Genomic DNA, 23,247 nt, shown 5'->3' on the forward strand with positions numbered 1-23,247 from the left:
CACAGGCTGTATATGTGATGATATAATCCAGCAAGTGCACTGCAAGGTGTATCTTATAGGAGCATGCAAATACATTCATAAGAACATACATTTAATGATACTCATAACTTGGAACAATTAAGGGGTAAAAGCATAAAGAAGTAAATTGTGGTTTACCATATGACGTATCTTTAACATTTCAATGCAATAAATTACACACACACACACACACACACACACACACACACACACACACACACACACACACACACACACACACACCAGACATGGGGACATCGCAAAAATAGTATTGTGTGGGCTGGAGAAATGTGAAGCCCTGGCTGCTCTTCTGGCCTCCTGGGGCAATGTAAATACTCAAACACACTAAAAAATAGTATCAAATAAAAAATAGTATTGAATGGGTAAGAAAACCATACTCAAGAGTAAAAAGGGATAGACTATATGAAATCATTTATGTAAAATATTAAAACACCATCATTTTCTTTATGCTCATATAAATAAAAAAGTCAAAGCCATGAATGATAACATATACAGACAAATTTAAACTTAATGGTCACATGTGAAGAATTTGACACAAACATGGTTAAAGCTCAACGTGTATTAAACCCAGGTATATAATAAGTGCTATCTGATAAGTTTCAAGGGGAAAAGATTTTGTGACAATACAGAAAAAACCTGCAGGGCGAAATTAAAAGAATCAAACAGAAAACTTCATGTATGTTCAAGAACAAAGAGCAAGCTCTAAAGAAAAGGGACCCATCACTTTACTCCTAGGGCAGTGTGGCTTAACAAACAGAAGCAACATTTTCCAAGGAGTTGAATGAACAAAGGAAGAAAGGATAGATGGACAAATAAGGGGAGGGGGAGATGTTTAAAAGAAAAAATAGTCCTAAGTAGCCTTTCCCCAGTTATTATTCTGGATAGAGCTGAAGGAACATTGTACATTGCATTCTAAACAGAAGGTATCCTTAGAGAAACTGCAAAAACTTGGCTAGTGTTTGTTTGTGTACTATTTTTCTTGCTAAACACAGAACCAGAATGCCATTGTCTAAATATGTAAAAGACTGTTGCAACAAACTCCATGGATCTATGATTAAATTTCTATCACAGAATATGGAATTTTCTTTAAAAGTCAGTATGCCTTAGCACTCTAACACTTCCAACACAGTTAGTTTTGCACCTAGATGACAGTGACGACCACAATGACAATGACAATGACAATGACAACAACTACTACTACTTCTTTTTTGAGAAGGAGTCTTACTATGGAGCCCTGGTTGGCCTGGAACTCACTATGTAAACCAAACTGGCCCTGAAGTCACAGATATCACATGCCTTTGCTGCCCAAATGTTGGGATTAGAGGTATGTATTATCATGTCCTGCCTAGAATACTTCTTCCAACTCGTTAAGTCACTGGCTGGAAAACAATGTCATAAAGCATTACATATTGAGAATGCAGTTATGAATTAAATTGATTTAAGGCAGTAGTAGGTTCTTCTCTAAGACCTATGATCTCATTAGCCCTGGAGAACTGACTGGGTTTACGGTACCAGGCATAGTTTCCCTTCTATGGATCAAGACTTAAGGCCAATTAGAAAGCTGTTGTTTACTACCAAAATATGTACCACTATAGCACCTTTAGAGATGTTGCTATGCTGGTCATTGCTGTGGCTAATAGCTGGCACAGCTGGGTAGGACTACTGGTTACAGCTTGTAAAGTACTGTCCAGTACTATGGAAGCTAGTCCTCAAGGGTAAAGCTTTCAGGTCAGAGCCAGTGGCATTCGAAATACTCTTTATATCCACAGGTAAGTGGCTCTTTACCCCTCAAAGAAGCTTCTTTTGCATCAGAGACCATTACCCAAAGTACCATCTTGTCAAAATGCAGACATCAACTGATCATGGGCTGCCCAGGCCCAGCTGATACATCTACAACATAACGCATACACGTAAGGCTCAGGGAACATTGTGGAAGCGGAAAGTGAAAATATTTTAAGAACTTTCTAGATAGGGCACAGAAGGTATACCTAAGACATCTCAACAGTATGGCTGCTTACGCAAGACTTAATAATGACTACACCAGTTGACTTGCCAATGTGGATGAGGGAAATGTCATGGGGCCAAACCCCCAGATGAAGAAGTACAGGCAACTAATGATTGCCAAGAGAGAAAAAACTAGTCTTCCTCAGGGAGGTGCCTCTAATTGGTTATCCAATACCAAGTAATTAACCCTGAAATCATATACAACACAAGCAACATTAACCACAGTATGTTGTATTTACATATTTATACACTTACACATATATGTGACAATAATAATTAAATGAATAAGAGGGAGTGAGGTGGGAATATAGTGGGAAGAGAGGGAGGGAGAAATGATATAATTATAATTCTGCAAAAAGTAACTTGGATGAGAAAAAAGCAGGCAGATTTTTGATGCGCTGAATTTTATCTCAATGAGATTTGCTTGTATATAGTTAGAACTAAGTTTCATTTAGCAGTATATTTCAGACAGTGCACAAACAGGTTGAATAAAGAATGGATTAAGCAAAATATATCTAGAAATACAAATAACATTTGAGGATAAAAACTGGAAGTTTTCAGAACAATTAGAGGTTCATAAAAAGTGTTAAAACAATTTTAGCTGGTGTCCTGACAATGGTATCAGATAATATCTAAATGAAATTTAGTAAGTGTATAATTTTAAATAATGAAAACTTGGATCCTATTAGTGGTAAGCATTCTTTACCTCTTAATATCTCATTAATAAACACAGTTTATTATCAAGAGCTGTAGAGATGGCTCAGTGGACTTACTAGTTTATGTTTATTTGATATAAGTTAGAGTCATCAGAGATGAGAGAGCCTCAATTGAGAAAATGTCTTGAGAAAAAGATCAAGCTGTAGGATAACCTATAGGCATTTTCTTAATTAGTGATTGATAGGGGAGGGCCCAGTAGCCCAGTCCATTGTGGGTGGGGACACCCCTGGGCAGGTAGTCCTAGGTTCTATAAGAAAACAGGTTGAGAATGCCATAAGCATTACCCTCTATGGCCTCTGCTTTGGCTCCAGTCTTGAGGTTCCTGCTGTGCTTGAGTTTCTGCCCTGACTTCCTTCAATAAAGGGGTGATGCGGAGGCTCATAAGCCAAACAAACCCTTTCCTCTGCAAGTTGTTTTGGTCACGGTGTTTCATCACAGCAATGATAACCAGAGCATATCGGCTGGGGTGCAGAGGTAGGCATATCCTGGGACTTGATGGTCAGTTGACCTGGTAGATAGATGGAGTAGGGCACCTAATGTGCTCCTCTGACCTCTGCACAGAAATACATATACAAGAACACATGTGCATGCACAAGCATACACACCACACAGACACATGCCTGCACACACTCATGCATGCCAACACACAAACTATATTAGTAGTTACTACATGTTCAGGAACATTAAAACAAAATACTCATGATTCAAGAAGCGATCTCATTGTATTAAACAACGATCTCTATTAAATATTTGAAAACATTTACTAAATTAACTTATGCTAATTGTAATAAAGAAAAATTTGATTATAGTCATCCTTCCGTAACGCCTTTTTTTTTACTGATAGAAATTTAATTTTAAGTATTCCTTAAATTATTCTGAATCTTGAGAATAGTTCTAGAATTTTTAAAAAAATATGCTACCGACTCACTAAATTTAGGGATATTTATTACATATAATGTCTTATTGATCATTGGTGTATGTACTTAGGAAATACTGACTTTCCATCTGCTAACATAAGGCTTAGTTTTAGGTATACACAGAAAAAGGAAATTCAGAAGCACATGTTCACCTTGCAAAAGGTCTGTAGTCAGAACAAGTTTCTAAATACTATCTCATATGTGCAATGCCATCTAAGGGCAACATGAGCTGCCTGGCTCCCCGAGTGACATCTCAGTGCTAAGCACTGCTGTCAGCTTTCAGAAAGCACTACGCACAGAGCCAGGTTAGATGGTGTCTGTTCCTGCCATCTTAGAAAAAGATAATTCTATATAAGCCTTGATTTTAATAAACAAATGGACTAATCCTGCTTAGACAAAAATAGAACTAATAAAATTACAACGATTTCAATCAGAGCCTATTGGAAGTTACCCAGAAAACACAAAGTAGAAAAATTTCAATAGGAATGCTGCAGAATTATTATGTTTTTAGGTTTCTAAAGTAAGTATATACTCAGCATACCTAATTTTAAAACCTGAAAGTTAAAATGCTCCAAAATCTGAAATGTTTTAAAATTTTAGATACTGGAATCTTAGGGTAGGAATGTTCAACCAGTAAAGTCTATGCAGGTATTCCTGATCAGAGTAACTCCAAAATCTGAAAAACGTATAGTCCTTAACATTTCAGATAAGGGACATTTAACCTGATAATAGAAACTTACTTCACTTCTATTAAATACACTCTTAGCCTTCAATTAAAAGAAAACTAGCAAACAAGGGAGCAATGTGGCGTGTGGCTGGCTCTCAGACATGGGCAGGAACTAATCAGAGGGAAACCTAAAGCTTTGTCAGTTACGGTGTACCTATTTTTGCAACGCTTCTAAGGTAACTCTTATACATCCATCTCCCTGAGAGAAAAATTACTGCAAATAAAGGGACCATCGCAAAGAGCTGCAAGAAGGCAGAGATGGTTCAATAAATAGTGCTGAGTAAATTTCAAATAAAAGGCCAATTTATATCCTCACTTTGTACCACACCAAAGGAAATTTCAACGGAATTAAAAGTTAGTTGTAAATAAAGAAGCAATGAACATTTAAAGACATAGATGCTAAATCATCTGTGGCTGGGAAATAGTTTTCTATTACTGCAGCAACGATATTTCTATTAATTAGATTTCTATTAATAGCAACGATAGAGAAGTGTCCATGGTATGTCTGGGTGAGTGGCTGCTGTGGTGTCTTAGTTCAGTTTGGGTTTGCAGATGAAGACTTGGTGAGCTGGTTGGGTAGTGGGAACAATGGTCATAGTTCTGGAAAACAGGTATGAGGTTTGTCCTACACTTCCACTTTGTCTCTTATTTTCTTCCTTCATGTTTACAAGCAACGAAATGGGAAGAAAAGTAAACATGTATTTTATATGCCTTTTATCACTGGCATCATGTCGCTGTGTTGTGGTGTGTCTGCAATGGCTGTATTTAACTGAGAGAATACAAACTGATAACCTTCCATTCCACAGATTGTCTCTACTAAAACAATGTTTTTCTTTGTCATTTCACGCTACCTAAGTACACTGATAATTGCCAGGATGTCTTTTGTGTGCATACGCCTTCATGTGCATGCAGGTGTGCAGGTGCACACTGAAAGCCAGAGGTCAGCATGAAATGTTATCCTCAATCACTTTTTGCCTTATTTTTGAGACAAGGTCCCTCACTGAACCTGTAATTCTGATCGGGCTAGACTGGCTGGCCAACAAGCCCCAGGGATCTTCCTGTCTCTGCCTCCCTAGTATGTATTCTCATGCCTAAAGTTTTCATGTGGGTGCTGGGGATTAAACCCAGGTCTTACTGTTTGTGTAGCAAGCAATTTATCAACTGAGCTATTTCTCCAAGCCTCCAAGATGATAGTCACTAAGAACAGACAACCCCAACCTCCCTAAAATTTAGTACTATTAATACGCAACTCGTGCAAAAACTTATTTATCAAAACTGTATGATGCCCAAACCCCCAAACCTTCAAGACTGGCTTTCTGGCTATCATATATTTGCATATCTTGCAAGCTCTACTTGAATCTTGAAAGCTAATTCAGTGCAAACCCAGACACATGGAACATATCGTTTTTCAAAAAATTGGTATATTTTTACCTAATTTAATTTTTTTAAGTTCATAAAACATAGGAAGAATCATCACAAGATGAGTTCTGGAAAAGTTATTCAGTTAAAGTTCACTTTTAGCTTTGGTTACCAATTGGTTCAGGAGCAACAGTTAGCCAGTATTTATCTTATTTGGTAATTTCACATATAAGTTTACTTTATATGTATATAAACTATGTTTTCTTTTCTTGAAACAGGAAAGTGATATATAGTATAGGCTGGTCTTGAACTTGTTATCTTACTGTTTGGTCATGCTGGGATTTTACAGGTATGCATTATTATACTTGGGTAAATATTTTTAATTAGAAACATTTTAAAAGGGAAGTTCAATCCATAGCACAATAGATAGATGCCTATGTTTCAAATGGAACAGATTTGTTTTGCAGTTATGTAATAGTTGACTTGCCGGGCATGGTGGTACATGAGTCCCAGCTCTTCAGGAGACTGAGGCAAGAGGCTTGAAAACTCGAGATACAGTGAGATCAGGGCCAGCTGGGCCAACACAGTGAGACCTTGCCTAAACAGAGAGAGTAGCGATGATACAATAATAATTCTCTAGTACCCACACGCACGATTCAAAGTTAGATATACTAAAGCTCATCTTGCAGCATCCCCCAAAGTCTATTTTCTAAACATAATATACATTGTCTCAATGGATATTTTTGTCCTTTTATAACCCATATGTATAACAAGATACGCATTCTTTTTCTAAACGCTTCCAAGTGGTGTAACTACTACTTTATCATCTTATAGGTTTCCCTTCTACAGCTATGCTTATCTATGTCGAACACAGAGCCTTTATTTCCTTTCACAGATGAAGTGTTATAGGACACAAATCAGCACGAGTTCATTTCTCCATTTCCCCTACCAACGGACACTTAGGTAGTTTCCAGTTTTTCTGTCAGTAAGAGAGGAGCGGTCTTCTGCTCACCAAGGGTCCTTGCATGGAGGTTCCTTAGAGTTGACACCTCCAGCAACAATGCCTGGCTGTGAGCCTCTGCAGGTCTTCAGCCTATCCCAGTTCTGATCATTCTCCAAAGCACTTTTATTATACACCCAATCTCACAAGAAGGCAGAAGTGAGCTCTTAGCTGCCCACATCCTCCTCACCCTCACTAAGTGTGGGTTTCATCACACACGACTTTTTATCAATCAGATGGGTGTAAGATGGGTATCTCCTTGTGGCTTCAGTGTGCACCTTCCCGATCACTAGGGCCATGTAGTGTCATCTTCCTGCGTGGAGGCTTGCTCTTGGGTGAATGGTCTCTTCGTAGCTGCACTGGCCCCTCCTCCCTAGTTGCTTAGCTTTCTTTCTTTACTGCAATTGTTGAAGTACTTTTATATCTATTCTGGACCTTAATCCTTTCTTCTTTAAATGAGTCACAAAGAACTTCAACTTCTATGTGCGTATACTTAGTTTAATGGCTTCTTCTACCAGGCAACCGTAGCGAGGACAAAACAAAAACAAACACACAAATAAAAAAAACCTTTTATCAATAAATCTAGCCCATGAGACACCTAGCAATGGAGGGTACGGAGCCTGAATGGCCACCTCCTGTAGCCAGGCAACACTTCCAGTGGAGGGACTGGGACACCAACCCAGCCACAACACTTTGACCTACAATTTGTCCTGCCTACAAGATGTGCTGGGATAAAGGTAGCACATAACATGTGAGACCCATGCCATGAGATGGAGTCCACCCTTGACACTGCCTGGAGGGCCAGGAATCAGAGACCAGATAGCCCAGAGACCCAGGATAGAAGCAAACATTACTGGCAAAAAAAGGCAATGAAACTACTTCTAATGATATTCTGCCATACTCATAGGTTGGTGCCTAGCCCAGTTGTCATCAGAGAGGCAGCCAGAAATTTATGGAAACAGATGCAGAGACTCACAGCCAAACATTAGGTGGAACTCGGGGAATCCTGCAGAAATGGGGGAAAGGGCTGTAGAAGCCAGAGAGATCTAGGATACTACAAGAAAATCCACAGAATCAACTATCCTGGGCTCATAGAGACCCACTGCCAGCCAGGGAGCCTATATGGGTCTGACCTTGGCCCTCTGTACATGTTACAGTTGTAACATGGGTCTTCTTGTGGGACTCCTAACAGTGGGAGCAGGGGCTGTCTCTGGCTCTGCAGCCTGCATTTGGGATCCTTTCCTTCTACTGGGTTGCCCTGTCTAGCCTTAATAGGAGAGAAGCTGACTAGTCTTACTGCAAGTTGATATGCCATGGCTGGTTGAAATCCATGAGAGGCCTTCCCTTTTCTGAAGAGAAATGGAGGGGGAGTGGATGGGTGGGCAGAGAGGGGAGGTGGTAGTGGGAGACCAGGAGGAAAGGAGGGAGGGGAAACTACAGTCAGGACATAAACAAACAAACAAATAATAAATCTAGCTAGTCACTAGTCTTAATATATATTCCTCAAGGATTTTAAAATTCATAGATCAGATCATATTTTTGATAGCTTAGCATTTTACTTACAAATAGTACTGAGGTATCAAATGTGGGGATCCCCGAGAACATAAAAATAGAAATGTTTTCTGAGTCTTAAAACTACAAAACCTAAGCACTTGTGTATAAATATGTACAAAGTACTTTTAAGAAGCACAGTGTCTCAGATCAGGTGTGCTGATTAAATATTAAACATGTCTCGGGAAAGAATTAGTGGTTCACTAGAGAATAAAAGAAAATTAAGGGGAAGCGGTGCAGGGGAAATGTCAGTACTGCCTATTCCAACAGTCTAGTGGATTAGTGTTGGCCAATGAATATGGAGTGCAATCTATGACTTCATTGACGTGACCATGGGAAGAAGCCTGGTGAGGCCAAATGCAACTTAGAGCTTAAGTACACTTCAGTAAATAAGGAACGAGAGGCAGCATAATAGGCAGGCTAAAAGACTGCCTGAGTTCAAATATTTGCTCCATCATTTATAAGTTGCCTTGGACACGCTCTTTCTCTTCCAGAGAAAAACATGAGCAATGGCTGGACCTCACTCAAGAGAGTTGTTAAGAGGGCTGAATGACTTAATAAAAGTACCCAGCAATCAGAAAATATTTGGTATGTTATCCAAATAGCCAAATACCAGGGAAAAGGGCGAAATTCACAGCTGGAGGCTGAGGGTAAACATGAGATCTGGAGAGGTATACAAGGAAAGTGACTCTGGGCCAATTCTAGAAGAAACCCACAAAGTGAACTGAAGCCTAGCTTGCAATCCTAACAGCAGTATCTGGAGAGGTAGCAGATCCATTCTGTTTTATGCTAGCCAGACCATACTCTGAAACTCAGCAAGCAGACAAAGAATGTGAGGTCATCTGGAAAGACACCAGAAGCTACATTAATATGCATCTGAGCCTTGGCCTTTCTGTACAATCTGGGTCGCTGAACTAGCCACCACATTATAATGGAAAATAGCAACAAGGCCACGGCCCTAGAGATCTGCCTCAATGGTAGGAACTCAATTGAGAGGAGTAACCCTAATCCCTCTGCTGTGCTATTTTGGTTTTGTTCTTTTGGAGGCAGGAACTCTTCACATAGCCCAGGCTGGCGTTCAACATACTATTCTAGTGACGGACTCTTCCAGGTTCAGGGATTATAAGTGAATACCACCGTGGCCAGTCTATCCTGTTTTCAAATATTGGTCAACAGCAAGTTTCTAGATCAAAGTTCTTTATGCCTTCTGCTAATCCTGCTGGCATAGACTTTACAGAGTCCTTTAATAGCAGTTCCTTTCTCTGTTTCCTTCCTGCCTCTTTCTGGTGTCCTCCAAATGAGACTTTCTTAGCACCCTGGACACTCCCTTCTACTGTTTTCTTTTCCTGTATTCAGGAGCACCTCTCTCTCTTTCCCAGTTCGGTTTTGTCTCTGTGTCCCTACTTTTCTCTTTCAAGACCCCTTTCCCATAACTGCATTCACTCTTCTTTTCTGCACCCCCTCTCCATCTGTCAGAAGCAGAAATGCTTATCTTGATGGGGAAATTCAGCCTGTACTCAGAAGAAAAACACCGTTTCCTCTATATTTTTAAGCCAACACATTGAGCTGGCTGCAAAGGGAACTGACAGGTTTGCATGCATGCTCATATTCACTTCCCCTTTGTGGCCAGCAAGGCTTGAAAAACACAGGACACATGGGGTCAGCTCTCGTGGGTAAAGATTACATGGTTCCAAGTATGTGTGGCAATTAGGAGGAGAGGACAGCCAAGTAACACAAGTGAGTCTCCTGACCCGATGATTGGATATTTATGATCCTCATATAGTGAATGGGTACAGCCCAGAGGGGTGGGAGAAGTGCTCCCTTACCCTTCTGGAAGACTCATTTTTCTACATCCTTTCAGGCTGTGGGACTGTAGATGTCACTGAAGGATTGAATAAACTTCTAGAACTAGCAGGACTAGATTTTTTCTTCTAGTTTTATTGCCAAGTCAGATTGATGTTCTACAAGGACAGAAACGGAATGGATATTCATAGTGGACAAAAATTACAAAGGCAATGGCCTAGATTTGTGGTACATTTGCTGTAGGTTTTAATATGAGAAGGAACCAAAGCAGTTCGACAGCTCCAGGACCTGCCTGGGATATGTGAGGTCCCTTTGCAAAGCACAATTTTCTTTCCTTTGAGGAACATTGCTGAGGAAACAGTGGACTCTAAGCTACACATACCTTATTAATCCCTAGGGAGAGAGCCAGCTTACTGCACTTAAAGGAAAGAATATAAAAGCCTTGTCAGAACATCAAAAGTAAAAGCATATTAAAAGAAATATGGCAGATTCAAATGAAAATAGTGTATTCAAACTACTTTCTAAAAAGGTGATAATGGACAGGAGACATTTCTTTAAGAAAAAGTGAGTTCTTTGAGTGATTTCACTTGCCAGCTCTTCTGTTTGTGAGGTGGGACGAGGGAACTGTGTATTTATGTGAGACATCCACGGAGGATGGGAGGGGTGACTGAAGATTTAGTGACAAACAGAATGTTCTCAGGGATAAAACCATGGATGTGCCCCTGCTGTAGAGAGCTGAGCTGTGAGGCACCTTTAGGAGAAAGGATCAGCATAGCTGATTGGCTGCTGGAGGAAGTGAGGACAGCAGAGGAGAAAGGGTATCTCTTCTAATACTTTCTTCAGAGAATTTCATTATAAGCCCTTAAGAATTTCCGACTTTTCAAACTATATCCATCAGCTGCCATAATTTTATTTTAGAAGTTAAATATCAGAAGATGATCACAGAAGTGTCCCATGCTAAAATGTTAGAGTGTTTTTGTTTTCTTTTTCCTTTTTCTTCTTCTAATGGGTGTAGGATGTCAGTATGTGGCTTTGGCTGTCCTAGAAGACAGACTACCTTCACAGAGATCCACCTGTCTCTGCCTCCTGAGTGCAGGGAGTAAAGGCGTGCACCACCACATCGGCTTGCCAGACTTTCTTTTAACCTCCAAGATGATTAGAGTCATGAATACTTCACGAAAGCGACTCATGATAATCATTAAAACAAGACAAGACAAAAACAAGCCTCAAATGATTCATCCTATTCATAGCTGATGAGTGGCACTGAGTTTTCATCTTGAGATAATTTATTGTTTCAAAATTATTTTTACCTTATCACTTTTAAAGTGGTTTTCATGCACTAGAAAAAGGACATCTATAGATTTCTTAGAGCTTAAAAGAATAAGCTCCCCTGTTTTTTGTTTTTCCCCAGCCTGTACTGCAGTCATTTCCAGCTGGAAACAGCAAATTGAAAGGAAGTATTGGGGCTTTGTTGCGGTGAAACACTGCCCTCTGCCGGCCACAGCTCTGAAGTAGCACGCAGCTTACAGAGGTGTTCTGTGGTAAAACTTAAGGAAGGTTTTCTCTCCAATTGCTTTCTACTAGGTATTTCTGGAGATGTGGAACTCAAACGAATTTATTATTTCCAAGCATCCATGCTTAGTATTATTAAAATCAACACATTTCAGGTTGGTTTTTCCTAAAAGAATGGCAACAAGAAAATATTAGAAACAGAGCCCTGCATGTATACATGTATACTTGTTTGGAATGATGACTTGAAATGACTAATTTCAACTCTAAACTATTCCCACACATCAAAAGATTACCAAGATGCAAGCACCAAGGGGCGAGGCTCCGAGATTGGTAGGGATCATCAATGATTGCTAAAATCCACTGGGGAAAAGGGTGACATTGAATTTAGGATCTCAAACTATAACCTGCAGATTACATGAAAAGCTCACTTAAGTGAAAGCTATTTGGTCAAAGGAGATATGAGATACTTGTCACCTTATCAGAAGTAATAACGACAAAACAGAATCTATGTGTTTTTCATGGTCACCTTTCCTTTTTGTTGTTACTTATCTCATTTACTTAGTTTCCATTTGTTTTTCTTTTCTTTTCTTTTTTCTTTTTTTTTTTTTGAGACAGAAAGAGACAAAAGAGAGAGGGGGAGGAGGAAGTGAGAATGTGAATTTGGGTAGGGAGGATTTGGGGGAGAGGAAAGAATATGATAAAGATGTATTGTATGAAATGTCTTTTTAAATAAAATAAAACAGATTCTGTGAGTGCTATCTTATTTAATGTAAGTCGGGATAAAACAGCATTTAATACTTGTGGTCAACTCAAGGCCTAGTTGTGTTACCACAGAAAATTTGTTTGTCTTCTGTGGAAGTACATGAACCATCTAGAAAGTTGAAGAAATAAAAGAATTTATCTCAGAGATATCTTAAACCTTGTATGTATGTATGTATGTATGTATGTATGTATGTATGTATGTATGTAATTATAAAATGTAGTTAAGTGGTTGTCATTTATTAACAAATTTTGTTTTCTTCGAGACAGGGTTTCTTTGTGTAGCCTTGGCTGTCCTGGAACTACCTCTATAGAACAGGCTAGTCTCAAATTCACGGAGATCTCCTTGGGATTAAAGGGGTGTGCTACCACTGCCTGCCTCCCTCTCTCCCTCCCTCCCTCCTTCCCTTCCTTTTTGAGACAAGGTCTTGTTAGATAGACTAGTTTGACCTGGAACTGTATAGACCGGGTTGGCCTCAAAGTCAGAGAGATGCACCTGCCCCTGCCTCCTGAGTGCTGGAATTAAAGGCATGTGCTGCCATGCCTGGCTATCACCAAATGTTCTAAAAGAAATTCACATAAACTGTAGTACTTCAATATTTGGGGCTCTCAATATGAACAACTAAATTTAAACACTAAGAGATACAGGAAAGAAGACTTCATGCCCAATTCTCCTTCACTGGACCTTGAAATATCCCCATCCTGAATAAAGACAGAAAGGGACACAAATACAGCCTTAATCTTAAGACAATTTTACTGAGAGATTCAAAAGTGGCTACTAATAAAACGACCTAGTTCTTGGAAAGAAGCATGGAGAATTCTGGGCACTGATACATGATTTTAAGCTCTCTACATTCCCACTTGCTGTGTTGTGATATGGGCACATGTTTACTTGTGGTAATTCTCGATAGGTCACATTCCTCCCATACTCCCGTCAAATGCTTTATTTTCAGAAACGTCTGCTTTTAAGGAAAGAAAATAAGTTTCTTTGTACACTTCAAAGAGCACAGGCACGGCAGTAACACAAGAAGTGCTGGCCCATTTCCATCTTTACCCACAGAGAAGAACGGTTGGTTCCTGCACATACATGGACACATGCACACTTGCACAGAAAGAGGCGGGGAAACCCTGATGGTCCTAAAAAGCACTGAGTTCTCATTCAGGCCCCCAGTCACCTAAAAGCACAGTGTAAGCCTGGTGTCTCTGCCTTCATTTTGTACCTATCCCTCTAAATCTGGCTTATTAGTTATGTCTCCATATGTCAATATGAATCACTCAAGGGGTGTGTATCAGTGATCACTTAGTCCATTGTCCACTGAGGCCAAGGACACAAAGACAGGGGTAAAGGGGGCATCTTAGTGTTAGCTTTTTACCAAGGCCTGTTCTAGACGCCTACGAGGTACCTACAGATGTTCAATTATTATCCTAAGTCACCTAGATGAGGGCAGTGATCCACAGTGAGGACTATAGCATGAGCAGTCAGCTCCTGAGGACCATCCTTACTCCCTTGAACAATAAGAGATTCTACAGATCACCTGTGCTGAAGCAGAACTGAGACAATGACCTGTGAGTCACACAAACTACTGGCTACACCTTGACTAAGGCTGTTCAACTATGCACAGCTCTTGCCTCCTTGCCTCAATTTGTCCTCTGTTTAAAACCTACAGCTGATATCAGTACCCTGCAGAGGGATGCGGGGTCAGCAGACACTTATCTGTTCCTCTTTCTGATGTGCACAGGATCATCTCTCCTTTCTCTGCCTTTCACAATTTGTCATTTGCTTCTTGAATTGGCATATTAGGATGGGTGGGCAAGGCCGGCCTGTTAGGGCTGCTGGAGAAAGAGCTTTCCTCCTAAAACCCTAGTTACCCCAGGCTCTTCCACAACTACAGCTTCTTGTAGTAGGATGTGAGGACCTGAGAGCAGTAGCTCTGGAAACAAGGCTGTGGCCAGATACCACATCCTAAAGAGAACAGAATCACTGAACTTGAACAAACCACAGCTTTGAGTAGCAGGACTGCACTGCATGTCTAAAGCTAACTGGCTTGGGTAAGCATTGAACTGAACCCCTTTGAGGTAAATCAAGAATGTGATGTTCTAATGAGCACATATTTAGACACATGTTCTTGTCTTGCACAACAGCTTCCCTCTCAGTGCCCCGAGCTTCTGATTGGTCAGATGGACAATTTCTAATTTGTCCAGTCGTAGCCAGTTTAGATATTAGCTTGGAGAGCCAAAAATAAGTTCCCATTTGAAACACACCAGTTCAGGTATGACTAAGGTATCTCATGTACTCCTGCTTTTGGTTTTGAGGGTGATTAGTAAGTGACCTTTAAACCCAGCCCTCAAAGTTGATAGAGGCAGTAACAACAGCTCGCCATGGGTGGAAAAACAGAATGGGCGCATGGCTGCCTTTTGGATCACTCTTCCTAAAGTACTCCAAAGCATTCATTCCAGGGGCCAGATTTAAAAACGTCACTTGAGGCGGACCAGAAGGATCAGAAGAGTCCGTAGGGAGGAGTGTTGGCAGAAGATATGAGAAGAAATCAGATAAAGACGTTTACATGTGGACAAAAGAAACAGCGCTCCGAAGAGGAGAATGTTGAGTATACAAAGGGCCAGAAAACACTTGTACCATGCCAAATGGGCACACTATTTCCTAGAGTACTTGCAACTTGTTTTAATGTTCTTGAAATAGCTCCATGACAAGTAATATTTTTGTTAGCTTAGATTTCCTGCCATTAATTTTTCTACCATTGGAGAGTATTGTTTACTGTCTTCAAAACCTTTTATAGTATTTACCTAGTAGTCTCATGTGAGCCGCTCCTTCCCTGAGCCTCATTTTCTGCCATCATTCATCACATGCGCTCTGTTCTTTCCTTTGACTTATTTTAAAGAACCATTGTGATTTACCAATTCACTAATTTTCGAATTCTCAGAGCAGCTCAAGTCTGTATAACACATCACATCTTCCTTGGATTTTATAAAACCCTAGTTTCTGGTTTGCATTCTATTTCTGGGACCTCCATGTGCTGCTAGAAATATGGTAAAAACTCCAATAAATATCTGAGTCAGCTGTGCTGTTTAAGGAAAACGTACAACAGTAAAATCCAAAGCAGTCTGAGATGAAACAATGGCCACCTTCTTAAGCAATTGTCCATCTTGGGCAACTTCGGGTCTAGGAAAGGTTTGCGGATATGCAAATGTCCCGAAGAGGCCAGACTGAACATGCAGTGGGATAGTAGGGGGAAATGAAGTGCTCAACCCCCTTTTTCTTCTCAAGCAGTTACCTTTACCTGTTTGGCTCTAAATGCTAAAGAAAAGCACACCTAAATGACAAAAATGTTAACTGCCAAACAAGTTTTGGATTTATCGACCCCCCCCACCCCCACCCTGCCTCCAACTCCTGGTGACTTTCTGATAATATCAGAATGTGTGGCTCTCTTTGTTCTTTCAATTCCTGCATCAGTTAACACAAAGCATCCAAATTGCTATGAAGGTTAACTTGCAGGTGTGTTTTAACTTTCTTCAGGAGATCAAGGTTCATTAAGTTCTAGCCAGAGGCCAGGAGGGGAATGGGCACAGAGCTAACTTTCCATTGTGCCACTGTATAACCCAGGCTTTCCTGCCCTTCCTGTAACCCAGTTCTCCAAGACAGAGCTTTGCCGATTGCAGCCTTATCCAGCTTCTCAGGATCAATCTTTGAGTAAACCCAACTTCTCAACGTCTACGTACTAGATGAGTGGTAAGCAGATGAGGCGGACTTGGGTTTGGAAACAAGAATTGGCTGAACGGGGCAGGTAGCTCAGTGGTCAGTGCTAAATGTACATTTACCCTTCACTTATGGTCAGTTCAGACTATAACTATTAACTTGTTTTGAAACATACGTGCTACTTCCAAAACCCATCATAAAATGTTCTAACATGTACTCACTACTTCAGCTCCAAATGGAGGTAGAACATGCCAATTAGAAGCAGAGCAAAGTTGCTTACTAGTGACCAAACTGGGTTCAAGTCCCTATGTATGTACAGTCTGAGCATACAGATGCATCTCTGAGCATCAGCTTTTTCAACCTTAAACCAGCAGAGACCACTGATGACCATGGATTTTAATCCAGCCTAGTGACATTTGATTTGAGCAAGCTGGTATAAATAAGAAAACTTGAAGTTTTGTTTTCCTCTACCCTTGGAAAAGATGGATTGCAAAGAAACTATCCACAAATGATTTTTGTAGTTAAGTTTAGAGACAACTTTATGTTGGCATTTTATTGAGTTACTGGAAAGTAGCTCCTTCTATCAAACTTACAGAAAAAGAATTAGTTTTGGGGGGCTAAATCTTGGAAATGTAACTTCAGCCTCTCACAATAATAAAGCTACTCCATGAAATAATCATAAGTACACTAAATACACATATATTTGTTTATAAAGTATGTACTTGTACTAAATATATATAGCCCACTAACTTCCTCCCACTGAAGGAATAGAGAAATGAGGGTTGTTTTGGGTTTTTTTTTTTTTTTTTTGAGGAGGCGCTTGCAATATTTACCATAGCCATTGAATTTCTTCAATAGTCTAATTTCCTTTTTCTCCAAGTTGTACTTAGTGTCATGTAAGACAACTCAGACTGATTAAGGACACTGGAAGAGTGAAGATCGGGGAATTGTGAGTGTGAAACCTTAGTGAACATAAGATACTCATACAGGTAAGGGTGAGCTTTTGTTCAGTTTTAGCTTAAAAATTAACTTTATAAATGTATAAAAGGATTAGACTGTTTGAATTATAAAATCTGATCATTAAATAAGGCAGTCAGCATAAGAAGTGTTTAAATAGCCATGAGTAACTGCTGGAGTTGTAGAAGTTTTCTCATTTGTCGAACGAGCACACTGTGTACACAGACATTCTGCTGAGGAGAATGCACACTTGGAAACATTTTCTAAGCAATTCTGTAAGAACTCACTTTTATTTGACTTCTCAAGTTTAATTGCATTTTACAAATTTCGGAAACTATTTTTCTAGTAGCTTTGGAAGCTGAAGATGGCGAGCTAGTTGGCCTTTGCTTTTGTAGTGACTCGACATCATCCGGCTTCTCAATAATGGTCTTGTGCTCTCCTCTCCTTAGGGAATACTTGTACCGATATTCATAGATGTCCTGTCGCCTCTGCTGCTCTCAGCATGGAATGCATTATCTCTGTGAGGCAGAGGCTACTGCTTCTCAGAAAAGAAGCTCCATCCCTTTAAAAAAGCTTTGGCCCTGAGGGAAAACCAAAATTTCTTTTGAACAGAAGGAATTTTTTTTCTTAATAAATGAACTGGTTCACTTCAATCTCGATTTGCCTGATTTTGAAATCAACAAGGTTACGGATTAAGGTGGCATATTTAAGAGTCTACACAACTGCGATCCATAAAGGCACCGTGAAGCATGTGGTGCAATTTCTGAATAAAAACTGTAAAGAAAGAAAATGAAGACAGCAAATGATTAAGGTCTCAGTACTTGAATGCAGACTAACTGCATAGTCTTTTAAGTGTTTTGGTAAGAGATTGGCTTAAAAGCTGTTTCAGAATGATAATGTGTTATAAAATGATCCTCATTTTTATAAAATGTGACATAATTTTAAAGCAATTCAAGATACAGGAAATAATAAGACCAGGATTCTGAGGTGAGGTAGAGAATGCAATCCTGAGAGGCAGAGATCACAAGATGCATTGTGAGAAAACCTTTTCGTGTTTACCATCAAAAGAGAGAAGATGATTAATCAAAAAACTAAGAAACTCTGCTAAAATATGGTGTCCCAAAAGTCAATGGCAAAACCAGAGAAATCATGTGCCTTTAAAAAAAATCAATAAATATAATTTATTAGGTTGCCAACGATAACCTCAGCTTCGGAAGATAGAAATCATGATTGTTATTTGAGCAAAACCTAGTAACTTTCCCATTCTCACCTGAGAAAAAGTAAATAAGGCAAAACAGAAGAGAGCCTGGTTGGGATTTCTCACTTTTTCACATAGCCCTCTGCAGCAGCAAAGACTTAAAAAGAAGATATATCAAAAAGTAAACACCAGAGCTGGAGAGGTGCCTCAGTGGTTCAGTGCCCTGGTTGGTCTTCCAGGGAGCCCAGCAGCCATACAGTAGCTCACAACTGTGTGTAACTCGAGTCCCAGGGGAGCTGATACTGTCTTCTGGCGTCTGCAGGCATTGCATGCACGTGGTGCATGGGCATACGTGCAAGCAAAACACCCACATGCACATATAATAAAAAATAAATTTAAAAAAGTAAAATCCACATCTACATTGATTCTAGGTTGAAAATCTATAACCTCTAAACAAACAAACAAACAAACCCTGAAACCCACAGATACTACACTACAGAAGAGGACACATTAGGTACTCTAGCCATCAAGCACACCGAGGCTAACTTTGACACATAATGTAATTTATTGAAGTGTGAGAGTTTAGCAGTATTTGGAATGAGAGATTACTGATGACCTTGTAATGACCACGGGTTCTGGAGTTAATCCTTATTCAGGATCTTGTCTGAGTATCTTGTTCATCTGGAATAAGGCTTACTTCTAGATTACTGGATATAATCAAGGTTGGAATTAAAAACTAGCTTTTACTTATTAGTTTTAAAAATAAAAGCTTACATATAAAAACTTGCAAATAAAAACGATTAATTCTTAAGTTATCTTATAAAGTGATGTGTTTTACCTGTCAATGTGTCCACATTTGTACCACTGTCCTCTTACTGTGCTTTTAGATATCTAGGCAAAAATCTATCATCATTTACATATTGCTTTATAATCTAAGAAGTATAAATTTGTCAAACCTACAAATGGTAAATGTCAGGCATTTAATTAACTATTCGTATCAAACTTTGTTTTATAGACGAAGGCTTTAAATACTGCTGCTTTTACTTTAACCGGACCACTGTGAAAACTAGAAAAGGTAAGATGCTACCTGGATTTTCTTGTTCCATCAAAACAAAAAAAATGCCTTTTGTTGTTAGTTTTAATATTAAGTATATATAATTCCATTCTAGCTCCTGTGACAAAAATCAAGAAAATCTAATATAAATGAATAATAACTCGACATGCATTCAACCATCCGTGATTTCTACCACAGCTTTACCAATCACTTACATCTTTTTATGTATTGTTGGTCTCTTTGGAAACTCAGTTGCTCAGTGGGTATTTTTAACAAAAATAGGTAAGAAAACATCAACACATATCTACTTGGCCAATCTTGTAACTGCAAACTTACTTGTATGTACTGCTATGCCTTTCATGGGTGCATATTTCTTGAGGGGTTTTTATTGGAAATATCAGTCTGTACAATGCAGACTGGTCAATTTTTTGGGAACTCTATCCCTGCATGTAAGTATGTTTGTCAGCCTCATAATTTTAAGCTGGATTGCCATAAGCCGCTATGCTACTTTAATGAAAAAGGAGTCCATGCAAGAGGCCACCTCATGCTATGAGAGAATATTTTATGGTCATTTACTGAAAAGATTTCGCCAGCCCAAGTTTGCCAGAACAACGTGTATTTACATATGGGGAGTTGTGCTTGTCGTAATCATTCCAGTTATCCTATACTACTCAGTGGTTTGAGGCTACAGAAGATGGAGAGAGCCATTGCTACAATCGGCGGATGGAACTGGGAGCCAGTCCTTCTCAGATTGCGGGTCTCATTGGAACCACATTTATTGGATTCTCATTTTTAGTAGTAGTAACATCATACTATTCTTTTGTTAGCCATCTGAGAAGAGTAAGAACCTGTACCTCCATTACCGAGAGAGATTTGACCTACAGATCTGTGAAAAGACACCTTTTGATCATCCAGGTCCTCCTAGTAGTTTGCTTTCTTCCATACAGTATTTTTAAACCCATTTTTTATGTTCTGCACCAGAAGGAAGAAGACTGTCAGCAGCTGAATTATTTAATAGAAGCAAAAAATATCCTCACATGTCTTGCATCTGCCAGAAGTAGTACAGACCCCATTATATTTCTTTTATTAGATAAAACATTCAAGAAGACGCTATATGATCTCATTACAAAATCTTAATTCACTGCACATACTACCATATGGTTGGCTTTTGGATAGAAAACACCACAAAATAGAAAAAAAATGCATGTGACTCTATTAGTGACATTAACGGGCACCATGAAAACCTCTATGGGTTTAAAAACAAATATATGCATAAAATGAGACCTGCAGTTCTACTTATACTGAAATGTGAGATGGCAGAGACTTTTGGAGACAAGTGAAGCATACCAGAAGGATTCTACTGTGTATGAAGACAGACATTTTTTGTTTGTTTGTTTTCCATCAGTTGTGGATCTTCTGTTCAAAACACATATTTTATGACTATAGGATGAAGAACCGAAAAGGCTTAGGGGTTTGCCTGCTTTCTAATCTAATGCAAGTACCTATCTATGGTCAGATTTGATTTTCTTTGTAACTTGAAAAAATAATTACAAAAATGTAAGTACTGGAAAAGTCAACCAGTAAGAAATGTCTTTATTTAAATACCATCTAACTGCATGAATAATGCAGTGTGAAGTCAATTTGGTATTATTTGGCTCATTTTACTGGGAAAGGCAATATTCAATGATTCTAATATTTAATACATAGATTTTATTTACATTTGAATTATACTTGTCAAAATAAAAAACTATACACACACACACAATTATATGCCCATCTATATCCTATTTTCATATATTTCCAATATAAATAATGGCACTATCAATAATGACAGTACCTGCTATAGAGTTATGTTTAATTAATTATTGTAAACTAAACAAATGAAGTATAAAGAAGTGTAATCATGTTGGCTAAATGGCTGGCCTCTGGATTCAAACTCTCTGGGTTCAATACGAGCTCCATCTCTTATTTAGCTGGAGAATCTTGAGCAAATTACTTGCCCTCTTTATATATTAGTTTTTTTAAATTATGGAACAGAAAATATGACCTGGTTCATATCACTCTTATTAAATCAGATACTGTTCCTATTGTGAGCTACCCGCTAGTCAGCACTTGCTCACTCTGTGTATACAGTTCCCAATTATAATTTTAATCATCACAACCACAAAGCATGTTAATGCACTTACTGATGAAAAAACCCAGATATGAAATGAAGTTAACTGGTTATCCCAATTCCTCCAGTATTTAAGTATATTTAAGAAGCAATCATTTCTTAGTGATAATTTCTTTCATGTAATCTTGCCAGTAGGAAAAAGAGTGATTATATTCTGTATTGTGTATATTATGATTAAAAATAAAACAATGTGCTCTCCAAATGACCATAAGCCCTAGCTTCCTTTGCTACTTCCTTGGCACTTGCATTCTCTTCTTGAATGGGAACAGCTGAGTCAAATCAACCACTGGGCACATTCGTTAGGAACTGCTCAAAGGCTCATTTACCTCTCTTCCACATGGTGATCACTTTGGTGCTCAAAGAGAAGTTTACATTAAGTTCATGTGCGTCTACAGATCTTTAATTTCATAGCAGGTTTTGTTCCTGAACAAGAAGTGTAGAAGCAACTCATTGAATAGATTCTCTAAGAGCTCAAAATTAGTAGACATTTTGTGTAGTTCTCATCAAAATCCAATACTGAAGAAACCTAGTAAATCCTTGTTCTTCTTAACTCATTCCTTAACTGAGAGATGAAAATAGCCAAAGCTGGAACACATTCTGGCTTCAGGTACTTACAGAGTATATCTATTCTTCTGTGTCTCTGTTTGCATACGTACATGGATACGTGTGTGGGTGCATGTGTTGGAACATGTGCTTGGGTGTAGAGACTAGAAGTTAACTTTCGTTTTTATCTTCAGGAGCCATCCATGTTGATTTTGAAAGAGTAGTCCCTCACTAGGACCTGGGCTTGCAGATCATAGAAGGCTGGCTGGTCAGTACGTGCCAGGGATGTGCCTGTCTCCCCAGCACCGGGATTACTAGTATGTGTCACCTAGCCTACCTTTTGACTTGGATGCTGGGCACTGAGTACTTCTCCCCAGTCTGTACCCATCTCCCTAGTCTGAATACTTATTTTTTCATAGGACCATTTAAGTTTTTGGTTCAGTAACATGCAGAGACAAAGGGTAACTAGAAATCCGGTGACCTGTACAGGCTGAAAACTGAGGTGTCTAAGTAGTGACTTTGCAAATCTGCAAAGCCCAGAATAACTCCACATTAAGTGCGTTGTCTGAAATGCCTAGTGTTCTCCAAAGTTCCAACTTATCCTTACTAAATAAGTTTTAAACCCCAAATTGATTAGACTAAGAGGAACTGAAATGATCAGAATTTTTTATGGAGACTGTATCATATGAACTCACTGTACCGAGTTTCAAATATACATATACTTTTAAAACTTGTTCTTTAAAAATCACTTTGCAGCTGGAGAAAATGCTCATCTGCTCAGAGGACTGGTTGCTCCTCAGAGGACCTGGGTTTGATTCCCAACACTCATGTGGCTCATGACTGCCTGAAAATTTAGTTCCAGAGAGAGAATCTAATGCCCTCGAAGTACATGGACATACATGCAAGCAAAACACCCCATCATAAAATAATAAAATAATTAAAAAGCATTCCTTGCACAGGCAAGGTGCAGTGGTGCACTCCTTTAATCTCAGTACTTGGGAAGCAGAGGCAGGCAGATCTTCTAGTCTCAGGCCAACTAGGACTGCATAATGAGATCTCATCTTTTTGTTGTTGTTACTGTTGGTTTTCTTTTCTTCCTTTTTAAATTGCCTTACAGTTCTATTTACTATGTTAAAGATAAATGATATTGCTAAACTAGAGTTATTAATATTTAAAAGGTAATATGCAAAGAGGTATGCAATTTCTCTTCAGATTGCTCATT

General features: G+C 39.1%; 2 protein-coding genes across 2 annotated transcripts in view; one reads left to right on the forward strand and one right to left on the reverse strand.

Moving 5' to 3' along the window:
- The window catches only part of Cask (calcium/calmodulin dependent serine protein kinase), a 390,111-nt gene that overhangs the window by 131,149 nt on the left and 235,715 nt on the right, over positions 1–23,247 (reverse strand).
- Positions 19,459–20,687, forward strand: Gpr82 (G protein-coupled receptor 82). The gene is given in 2 exon segments (XM_032890510.1): positions 19,459–19,989; positions 19,991–20,687. Coding segments are annotated over 2 exon segments (987 nt in total). The 3' UTR covers positions 20,447–20,687.

Source organism: Rattus rattus, chromosome X, assembly GCF_011064425.1.
Source record: "Rattus rattus isolate New Zealand chromosome X, Rrattus_CSIRO_v1, whole genome shotgun sequence".
Taxonomy (NCBI): Eukaryota; Metazoa; Chordata; class Mammalia; order Rodentia; family Muridae; genus Rattus; species Rattus rattus.